At 34.5% G+C, this 12,107-nt stretch overlaps 1 protein-coding gene across 1 annotated transcript in view; it reads right to left on the bottom strand.

Annotated features, from left to right (window-relative positions):
- The window catches only part of LOC127706900 (1-phosphatidylinositol 4,5-bisphosphate phosphodiesterase eta-2-like), a 62,004-nt gene that overhangs the window by 28,454 nt on the left and 21,443 nt on the right, over positions 1–12,107 (bottom strand). Inside the window, 5 exon segments of the mRNA XM_052211627.1 lie at positions 3,377–3,504; positions 4,881–5,034; positions 9,057–9,127; positions 10,993–11,037; positions 11,040–11,147. Coding sequence (XP_052067587.1) covers positions 3,377–3,504; positions 4,881–5,034; positions 9,057–9,127; positions 10,993–11,037; positions 11,040–11,147 — 506 coding nt within the window.

Raw genomic sequence — 12,107 nt, forward strand, 5'->3', positions numbered from 1 at the left:
TTCACCAAAGTTTTATGCAAATTGGTATAAGCATTTTTGAGTTAATGTCCGACATGTTGACGACGGACAGACGGACAGAGGTATACCATAATACGTCCCATAAACGGGCGTATAAAAAGATAACATTATTCAAATTATTCCTCATAAAAAATTATGTCTTTAGTGGAACTGATGGAAACTACCCCTTTTCATCGATTATATAGTGCCATCTTGATACTGCTTGTAGGTGCATGTTTTTATTGAAAGATGTGAGTCCATAAGTTACCATAGAAACATAGAAAGATGTTGTATGATTGTCAATGAGACAACTCTCCAACAGAGACAAAATGACAAAGAATTGAACAACTATAGTTCACCATACTGCCTTCAACAATGAGCTACCATCCTGTAAGCTGAGTGGCACAGAAAAAAATTGACTGAGCATGTATTCTGTGGCTTCATTAATATTCGTGGTATACCAATTTCAATGGACAGTGGAAAACCATGAATATAAATATTTTATGAAATACAAATTTTGAACTACTTTAATAGGAGCAAAAGATGAAACCACAAAAAATTAAGTACCCTAGAAACATCATTTTTTTACTCCAACAACGATAATTGAAACTAGAGGCTCTCAAGAGCCTGTGTCGCTCACCTGACTCTACTTTGGTTTTAGAAATCATGTAAAGATAGATAAAAATCATAACAGATACCCAAATAATGATTGAGGCCAAATTTAAAATTTTTTGATTAATATTGGTCCCGTTATTTAATAAAATATCCTGGTGGCCATCTTGAACAGTAAATCGGCAACAAAGTAGCAACACTTGGTCAGCACTTCATGAGGAACATTCATGCCATGTTTGGTTTCATTCCATTCAGTGGTACTCTAAAAGAAGACATTTGTATGTATTTCCCATAGGGTCCTATGTTAAACTAAGCCCCCCCCCCCCCCCTAGCGGCCATCTTGGATGATGGATCGACTGCAAAGTAACAACACTTGGTCAGCAACTCATAAGGAACATTCATGCCATGTTTGGTTCAATTCCATTCAGTGGTTCTCTAAAAGAAGACAATTGTATGTATTTCCCATAGGGTCCTATGTTAAACTAAGTCCCCCGCTGTCGGCCATCTTGGATGATGGACCAACTGCAAAGTAACAACACTTGGTCAACATCTCATAAGGAACATTCATGCCATGTTTGGTTCCATTCCATTTATTGGTTCTCTAAAAGAAGACATTTTTATGTATTTCCCAAAGGGTCCTATGTAAAACTAAGTCCCCCGCTGGCGGCCATCTTGGATGATGGATCGGCTACAAAGTAACAACACTTGGACAGCATCTCATAAGGAAGATTCATGCCATGTTTGGTTTCATTCCATTCAGTGGTTCACTAAAAGAAGACATTTGTATGTATTTCCCATAGGTCCTTTGTTAAACTAAGTCCCCTGCTGTCGGCCATCTTGGATGATGGACCGACTGCAAAGTAACAACACTTGGTCAGCACCTCATAAGGAACATTAATGCCATGTTTGGTTTCATTCCATTCAGTGGTTCTCTAAAAGAAGACATTTGTATGTATTTCCCTTAGGGTCCTATGTTAAACTAAGTCCTCTGCTGGCAGCCATCTTGGATGATGGATCGGCTACAAAGTAACAACACTTGGTCAGCACCTCATAAGGAACATTCATGCCATGATTGGTTTCATTCCATTCAGTGGTTCTCTAAAAGAAGACATTTGTATGTATTTCCCATAGGGTCCTATGTTAAACTAAGTCCCCCGCTGGCGGCCATCTTGGATGATGGACCGACTGCAAAGTAACAACACTTGGTCAGCATCTCATAAGGAACATTCATGCCATGTTTGGTTCCATTCCATTCAGTGGTTCTCTAAAAGAAGACATTTTTATGTATTTCCCTTAGGGTCCTATGTTAAACTAAGTCCCCCGCTGGCGGCCATCTTGGATGATGGATCAGCTACAAAGTAACAACACTTGGTCAGCACCTCATAAGGAACATTCATGCCAAGTTTGGTTTCATTCCATTCAGTGGTTCACTAAAAGAAGACATTTGTATGTATTTCCCATAGGTCCTTTGTTAAACTAAGTCCCCTGCTGTCGGCCATCTTGGATGATGGACCAACAGCAAAGTAACAACACTTGGTCAGCACCTCATAAGGAACATTAATGCCATGTTTGGTTTCATTTCATTCAGTGGTTCTCTAAAAGAAGACATTTGTATGTATTTCCCATAGGGTCCTATGTTAAACTAAGTCCTCCGCTGGCAGCCATCTTGGATGATGGATCGGCTACAAAGTAACAACACTTGGTCAGCACCACATAAGGAACATTCATGCCATGATTGGTTTCATTCCATTCAGTGGTTCTCTAAAAGAAGACATTTGTATGTATTTCCCATAGGGTCCTATGTTAAACTAAGTCCCCCGCTGGCGGCCATCTTGGATGATGGACCGACTGCAAAGTAACAACACTTGGTCAGCATCTCATAAGGAACATTCATGCCATGTTTGGTTTTATTCCATTCAGTGGTTCTCTAAAAGAAGTCATTTGTATGCATTTCCCATAGGGTCCTATGTTAAACTAAGTCCCCCGCTGGCGGCCATCTTGGATGATGGATCGGCTACAAAGTAACAACACTTAGTCAGCACCTCATAAGGAACATTCATGCCATGTTTGGTTTCATTCCATTCAGTGGTTCTCTAAAAGAAGTCATTTGTATGCATTTCCCATAGGGTCCTATGTTAAACTAAGTCCCCCGCTGGCGGCCATCTCGGATGATGGATCGGCTACAAAGTAACAACACTTGGTCAGCACCTCATAAGGAACATTCATGCCATGTTTGGTTTCATTCCATTCAGTGGTTCTCTAGAAGAAGTTCAAAATGTAAAAAGTTAACGCCGACGACGGACATCGACGCCGGAAGACGGACGCCAAGTGATGAGAAAAGGCCAGGTGAGCTAAAAAATGAAAAATAAATGAATCAACAATATATGATATCGCCATGACACTGTCATAATGCTGTTTGACATTTAAAATGCATAACTGCCATTGAATTTTAAACTGCTGTCCATCAATCTAGAGCCAATCAACTAAATAATTAGACTTGCTTCAGGTCTATTCTTTTCTTTCTATTTTCTTTGTTTACCCCCTTTTACAAAAATGTTAATATGAAATTTATAACCAGTGTACAAACACCTGCAGACCAATTGTCCTATTGGACAATTAGTATTATTGTAGTTATCAGTAATCAAAATAGTTTCTTTATTGTGGATAGAGAACATTATTAACAAGAGTTCGACTCAAACATCTATCAATCAATCAAAGTGTCAAATTTCAAACTTTGTCAATGTCTTAAAATATCAATAATACTTACATCAAACAATGCATGAACATATTTCTTATCCATGTCTGCATTTAACTGTTTTAAAAGTTTCAATACTTCTTCAAAATCTAATCTCTCGTCGTTATTTTTATCAGCCATCATAAAGGCATCTCTGATCCATCTATGTACTGTTAAGGATTATCACTGATCTAAGTTGTATCTTTTTGAAATGACTTTTCATAAGTGTTTCTCATTTCTAGTTTTTTATATAGATTAGACCGTTGGTTTTCCTGTTTGAATTGTTTTACACTAGTCATTTTTGGGGCCCTTTATTAAGCTTGCTGTTCGGTGTGAGCCAATTAAGGCTCCGTGTTGAAGGCCGTACTTTGACCTATAATGGTTTACTTTTACAAATTGTGACTTGGATGGAGAGTTGTGTCATTGGCACTCATACCACATTTTCTTGTATCTATTGTCTTTATATTGTATGGACACATGTCAGATTGTTGAGGATTGAATGTTGACCTGTAAATATCTTGACTTTGTGTCATTTGATTACAGTCTCATTTATTAATACATGTATACTCCGAAACTCCTGCTTATTTATTCTATTGATACACCTTTTTTTTAACCAGCATGTTTATTGATGCTAACATAGAATTCTCAAAATTTCAAATCTTGGGCGCATCAGACGGCCCGAGAACACGTTATTTCGTAGTGCATTTCTTTTAGACAATAAATTCAAATAAAAAAAATCACACCTGCTCTATCTCAAAAAGATTTTTACAGTGTAGTGAACTACTTTAGGACAAATAGTATCAAAATTATAGAAAAGTCTACTAGCTCTAACTCAAAATATGGACAATTCTATGTTAAGAGGGTCTAAAATTCAGTTTGACAGCTTCAGACATACTAATTTTTGACCTTTTTCAACTGACCCACATCACTACTTAACATAAAAATTCAGCACCCAATTTTTTTAACATGTAATTTCATCCCCTTACTTAATATTTCATGCATAAAATATCAAGAAATGAATTGGGGAAAGTGTATGAAAAAAATTTGCAAGTTAAACACTGTTCACACTAGGGAATATATTTATAGACGAAAACCAAAGGACGATAACTGTGTCCTCGGACCAGACATTAGTTAACTGTGGACCTTGTAGTCATCTGCTTTAAATTTCTTGGGGTTGAGGGTCTAGCATATATTTCAGAATTTAGTATACACACTAAAAGGAATGGTATGGTAGTTTTATAGAATTCAAGTCATTAATATAAAAAAATATTAATGACTTGAATTCTATAAAACTGAGTACATGGTGGAATGAATTATTCAATGAACAGACACAATCACCATATTCAATGAACAGAAACAATCACCATATTCAATGAACAGACACAATCACCATATTCAATGAACAGACACAATCACCATATTCAATGAACAGACACATTCACCATATTCAATGAACAAGACACAATCACCATATTCAATGAACAGTCACCATATTACACCACCAGATACTGTAGAGTGTAGGTGTTAATAAAAGGATATTTATCAGTCTGTTCCTTCTGGTCCATATACTGTTCCATATTTTGAGCAAATCTTAGTCCTTTCAACCACATGTCCCTCTCTGGCTTGCTCTCTGTCAGCAGATGTAAGACATGATGATTGGCTCCAAATATGACAGCTATACATCTCCCCCTCTGTAAAATAAAGTTTGTCCTCATTAATGAACTTTCAGCTTTGTGTAATAAGATATAGTGAGCCTCAGCTGCATAAAACTTTTGTTTCTATATGTGATTACTTTTTTTACTGAATATTTTACTGTTTCAATACAAACCTCAATTCAAATGAGTATGTAGTCTAGACATTGATTTTATATGATTGTAATTTGTGCAAAAGAGATTGATTATGTCAGATTTCTCAGGCCATGATATTTTCCAATTACTTAGACTACCCATACATATTCCATCTTAAATGTTTTTAATTCAATAACAGTAATGAATAATACATAGAATTTGATTATAGTTTGTGCAAAAATGATTGACTATGTGATTACTGACTTGTATATTAAGTGACAACGTGATTACCTCATTCCCTATGCAGGGTCTCAAAAATACAATACAGGTAATATTTTTAAATTTAAATATGTTTGTAATGTCTTACATAATACTCGATCATGTAAATTACCAATAAAACAATAAGTTATTATTAAAGCCTAAATAATAATACCTATTAACATTTTATATCTATAAATATAACATATACATGAGGGTCTGGGTGGGGGTCTTCATTTCTGTATTCATTAAATTTTTAGGTAATTTTTCTCCTTTCTTTATTTTTTGCTCAATTTTCTCCATTCTAAACTTATTTACCCATTATACTCTGATCTGTAAAACCTAATCCAGACCTTCATACATGATTTTTAATTTTAAAACAACCCCTTCATATCAAAATATGAAAATAGGGAATTTATGATTGCCATTGTTTATTTCTAAAACGTCCTGCATTTAATTTACACCAAAAAGTTTGAAAAGTCCTGTTTCATGTATATTTACCCACTCTGACTGAGAATTGTGGTCAAATTGAAAATAATACTCCAACTCATTATAATTTTTTTCTCTCGTTTTTTTCTGATATTTGAGGATGAGTTGTGCGGATAATGATCCTGCTGACTTATCCATGTGGATATTAAAATTTATAATAAGTGGATCAGACAAAAATTCAAAAAATGCTCGACTTCTCATGAGAATGGTTATTGGATTTTTGGTCGAACTGTTAGAATATATTGTATTCATAGTGGACTTATTGAATTATCCAAAAATAGATTTGACATACATGTTCTTGATATTACTACCAATTTTGGTCGGCTTATCAATTATGACAGTATTCTTAAAAAGGTATGCAACAAATCCTTCGATGGACAGTCAACGATATTTTCTTGCATTTAAAATTTGGAGTTCCATGATAGGACTATTTTTGGAAAACGGTGTTGTTGTTCTAATAGAACACCTAGATTCTACGAACTGGGTACATATATCTCTTATAACATTAGCAGGAGTTGATGTGATTATGGATCCAATTGAGATCTTATATTTCTGTTGCTGTGCCAGTTGCAAAGATCATGAAGATGTTTACATTTAGTTTTACTTAGACATACTTAATGAAAATATGAAAACTGTGGGTGTTATATTTGGCATAACATTTCTTATCATAAATGTTTCAATTCAAATGTCAGACCATACAATTGACTAAGTCTAATTAATGAAATTAAAAATAACACTTTATAAATTTGGTGTGCCAAGTAATTTTTCTGGATTAAACTTCATCAAGAACTCTCAAACACATGACAAAAAGAAAGGGAGTTACGTCAATAGATATAAACAATTCGCCAAAGTTTCATGCAGATTTGTTAAAGCGTTTTGGAGTTATTGTCCGACATGTTGACGATGGACGGACAGACTAATGGACGGACAATGGTATACAAACAAATTTAATTATATTTTAGGTCCAACTTAAGTGGTATAATGGTATTAAAAGGCAATGGACCTCTGACCTCCATTAATTTAGACCCCTGCCTTTATACTTCACTAAAACTTTTCAAATATCTCATGTCATTATGTCTCTGTGGTTTAATGAATGAATATATATGTTGTGGATTCAAACCCTGGCTGGGTTAAATTTAAGTCTGTAAAATTTGAATTTGCTGCTTTGAATCCATACAGCAAGACAATATTCATATAATATTTAGATGATTGATTATTTCATGCATGTTCATGATGTCACTATCACGAACAAAGACTGGGACCCTCCATGCATTTTAATTGATGTTGTGAAATTCTGTATTCAGACAATGACATTTAGATATTTAGCTTTCAGCATAGGGGTTCAAGGGTCAAGTTCAAAGTAACCTGATTTTGGTATTTGACACATCCCAATCCTATGATGCTTCTGCATACATAGTTTGTCAGTTTAAGAGCTACAGTACGAAAGTTACACACTAAACAAATCAGACAATATTTTACTATGTCTAAGTCAAGGTCACAATATGATGCTTCTGCATACAAAGTTTTGTCAATCAAAGTGATACAGTTCAAAATTAAGCACTGAACACAAATCAACCTATGTTTTACTATCATAGGGGTCATAGTTTGGTTAACCTTAGTTTTACAGTACAAAAGTTATGAGCCTCACACAAATCGGACAATGTTACACTAGCATAAGGGTCAAGGTCAAGGTCAGAATGATGCTTCTGCATACAATGTTTTGTAAAACTAAGTGCTATGGTACAAAAGTTACCGGTATGCACCAAACCCAAATTAGACAGGGTTTTAGTATAATAATGATCAAAGGTCAAATTCAAGGTCAGAATGACCTGACTTTAATATATATGAATCACCCCCATCCCAAGAGGCATCATCATACAAAGTTTGGTAAACCTAACCACTGAACATAAATCAGACAATATTTTAGTATTAAATGATGCATCAGCATATCAACAGGACACAAATTGAACAAGGATTTACTTTATTAGGGGTCAAAGTCAAGTACTTTTAATTTTAAGACTATTATGTTTGTTAAATGAATTTTCAAAAATTATACAAATATAAAAGAAGCTACTATAGCTGCTCAAGGTCATCACAAGTCATCTGACGATTTTGGTTATGTTTGACTTATTTGTAGAGCTTGTCTTGCTGATCATTTATGCTATTTAAAGATTCTATTTACCTATTACAGTTTTTCACAATAATAGTCAAAAATGGGGAAAAAATGGGAAAAATCGTCATTAAAGGGCAATAACTTCAATAAGTAGTCGTCTGACAATTTTGGTTATGTTGACTTATTTGTAAATCCTGTCTTGCTGACCATTTTTGCTGTTTAAAGTTTCTGTGTTTATATTATAATTTCCAAGTAATAGGAAAAAAATTTTAAATGGTAAAATTCATCATTTCAGGGTAATAACTCCTATAAGAAGTCATCTGACAGTTTTTACATAAATGGATAATAGTTAGAGCACAACATTCTGAACATTTTTGGACCTGTCAGAATTTCTCTCTTTATAGCGGTTTTCAAAATAATAAGCAAAACTTGCATTTTACCCCTATGTTCTATTTTTAGCCATGTCAGCCATCTTGGTAAGCAGGCAGGGTCCTTTGGCACATTTTTTAAACTAGATAACCAAATGATGATTGTGGCTAAGTATGGTAAAGTTTGGTACAGGTGTTTTAGAGGAGAAGATTTTTGTAAAAGTTAATGTACAACGACGACGGACGACACCAAGTGATGAGAAAAGCTCACTTGGCCTTTCGTCCAGGTGAGCTAAAAAATGATTTTCATTGGACTAATGATATCATAGAAATGCTACTTTCAAGATTTTTTGGTAAAATTCAATGACAAATTGGTTGATTTTTAGTATTGTTTTTGGACCCACAAATATATACATATTTACTATCTCATTCCATGCATTTCATATCAACAACTCAGCCAAGACAAAATGATATCATTTTTGTCATTTGTGTTTATTTTTTTTATTTAACTAAGCAGGCTATTCATAAGATTTGATACATGTAAACCATACACTTTAAGACTTCATACATAGATATCCAGTATTTTACACAAAAATCAAACATATTGTATAATTTCAATTTTCAAGCCAAATATGGCTTAATTTTTTTATTATTATTTTTTTTTTCTCAAACTGATATACATACACATTTTTACTTACATCAAATGGTTCCAATCTCTTTGCATAATCTTTTTCTCCTTCTCTCACTTCTCTTATATTTGATAAATCCCCTGTCAAAATAAATATTTTAGGAATATTAAGATTCTTGATACATTGTAATATATTATACAATGGTCTGGATTCTCTGGATGCGGTTTACAGAATAGAGAATAATGGGCCAAATCTACAGGAATTAGACCCAAAAAATGAAATAGAGAAAAAAAGAGCACAACAATAAAGATAGGATAGAGAATTATGATGTGCTAAAATATCAATAGAGAATGTGTCTATGGGCCATAGATGCCCCCGCTTGTAAATATGCATGAGTCAACTTCCAAATACAGATGCAGGATTCACGTAGTTAAGACCGTTTTGTGATTATAAGCATTGTGTTTAAGTTTCATATCATTTGGTTGAGGCAAACTAAAGTTAGAGAATGGAAACGACAGATTTAGCAATTTTTCTATATATAAAGGGGCATAACTCAAGAACGGTAAAGGTAACGCCACCCAATTTCAAGTTGATCTGTGCTTTGTGTTAATATAAGCATTGTGTATAAGTTTCATAATATTTGGTTGAGGCAAACTAAAGTTAGAGAACGGAAATGAAAAATTCAGCAATTTTTATGTTTATAAAGGGGCATAACTCATGAATGGTAAAAAGCATTGTGTATAAGTTTTATAACATTGGGTTGAGACAAACTAAAGTTAGAGAAGGGAAACCAATTTTGGGGACGTACGCAACTGAGGGGACGGACAAAGGGTATTACACTTAATGCCCCCTCCGTAGCATAATAAACATTAGGGAATAATGGGCAAAACAAATAAAGAATAGAGAAAAATGGTACAAAAATTGAAGAATATAGAAATAAAGGACCCCCTCCCCCCCATTCAGACCCTCATCCATTCTTGTCATAAATAAAATAATTGGTGTTACTAGTGGAGCATAAATAAATATAGCTTATCCCTTATGGAGTAAAAACAAGTGAAACTGCGAGCTACTGCTCACTGATGATACCCCCGCCGAAATATTTCGGTAAACAGGAAGTTGTTGAGTGATGAATCTGAAAAAGCATCACACGGTAAAGATGAATTATATAAACCCTGAAACCAAATTTCAGAAATCCTTGTATTGTAGTTCCTGAGAAAAATGTGACGAAAATTTTCAACTTGGCTATCATGTGTAAAATGATACAAGTGTTCCGTAAACAGGAAGTTGTTGAGTGATGAATCTGAAAACACATCACACGGTATAGCCAACTTATATAAACCCTGAAACCAAATTTCAGAAATCATTGTATTGTAGTTCCTGAGAAAGATGCGACGAAAATATTCATGGGACAGACGGACAGACTGACGGATGGATGGACTGATGGACAGACAGAGGTAAAACAATATACCCCCCCTTTTTAAAGCGAATATAATAAGTACATTTGGTATGATTGCCAATGAGACAACTATCCACCCCTGCTTTGAAGGCGGTATAGATGTGGTATGATTGCCAATGAGACAACTATCCACCCCTGCTTTGAAGGCGGTATAGATGTGGTATGATTGCCAATGAGACAACTATCCACCCCTGCTTTGAAGGCGGTATAGATGTGGTATGATTGCCAATGAGACAACTATCCACCCATGCTTTGAAGGCGGTATAGATGTGGTATGATTGCCAATGAGACAACTATCCACCCATGCTTTGAAGGCGGTATGTATTGCTTCATCTTTAAACAATGATATATGTTAACTCTGGTGTATTTTCAACTTTTTTTAATCGAGTGTTGTCTGTTTTTTTAAGTCTCACAGTTTTTTTATTGCTGCCTTAGTTTCTCACTTTTCTTTCTTAACTTGAACCTCAAGTGTGTCATGTTCAAATTGTTTATGGTGTTACTTGATGCAGATGACAACAGAGCATTGTCAAGGTATAGAATAATTCTTACAAGAAGTTTTCTTTTTTCTGAATTTTTTCTCTGATCCAGTGTATCAAACTTCATGTTCTGTGTGTCCAATATAAACTTGCGAGGGTACAGTATTCCGCCATCTTTGATTTTGTGCAAGACCATTCCCTCCGATAAAGCTTTGAGTATTCGGTCCACTGAAAATAGAGAAGCAAAACTTAATTTGCAATAATATACAATGTACCGTAATTCATCTATACTTTAAACACCTCCTTGACTTGAGATTTATTTATTTTACACCATGTCAAAAAATACCATTGAAAAATAATATTTATTCAGATCAAATATCTAAATTGAAGTAAGGAAAAAAGTGAAAACCTGAAACCAATGAGATATGTAATAAAATGTCTCTGCTGAAACAGCATATAGAATCATAATAGGAATAGAGTGCATTAATTCATGAACAAAAATCCCTTCATGATCAAAATGAAAACCAAGAAAAAGATATGCCACTTTCTTCTTCATCTCAAAGTGACAAAGTGGCCTTCAGCACAGGACAAAAGATTCAATTATAAATGGAGACTGTGTCCATGACACACAGATGACGCTCCCGCTTGCATATTAATGTTATAAAGGGGCTTAACTCGAGAACGGTAAAAGTGAGAATGCCTAAATTCGAACTTGATCAGTGTTTTGTGGTATTATGTAAGCATTGTGTATAAGTTTCATTACATTTGGTTGAGGCAAATTAAAGTTAGAGAACAGAAACCAATTGGGGACGTATGTACGGACTGACAGACATAAAGACAAGGGTAACATGTAATGCCCCTCCGGTGATGGCGGGGGCATAAAAAACATTGTCTTGTCTATTTTTATTGGACTTATGATTTTTGATTACCACCTTGGTATCTTTAACTCTCTCTCTCTCTTTTGACGTTTACTTGAACACTAATAGTAATTTACTTAATGCATGTCTGAAGGACTTTGTCAACTAACATTTTTGACAAATGAAAAAATAAACTCCGTTTTTCAATTCTATTTGTTTTACATGTATAACAGACAGGCAGCTTTATAATTTCATTCAAAATTCATTACGATATTGCAGTTTGGTGATCCGCCTTTTCCATATCAATAAGCCTTAATGCAAACCTCTCTAT

This window comes from Mytilus californianus, unplaced genomic scaffold (assembly GCF_021869535.1).
Source record: "Mytilus californianus isolate M0D057914Y unplaced genomic scaffold, xbMytCali1.0.p SCAF_6, whole genome shotgun sequence".
Lineage (NCBI taxonomy): Eukaryota > Metazoa > Mollusca > Bivalvia > Mytilida > Mytilidae > Mytilus > Mytilus californianus.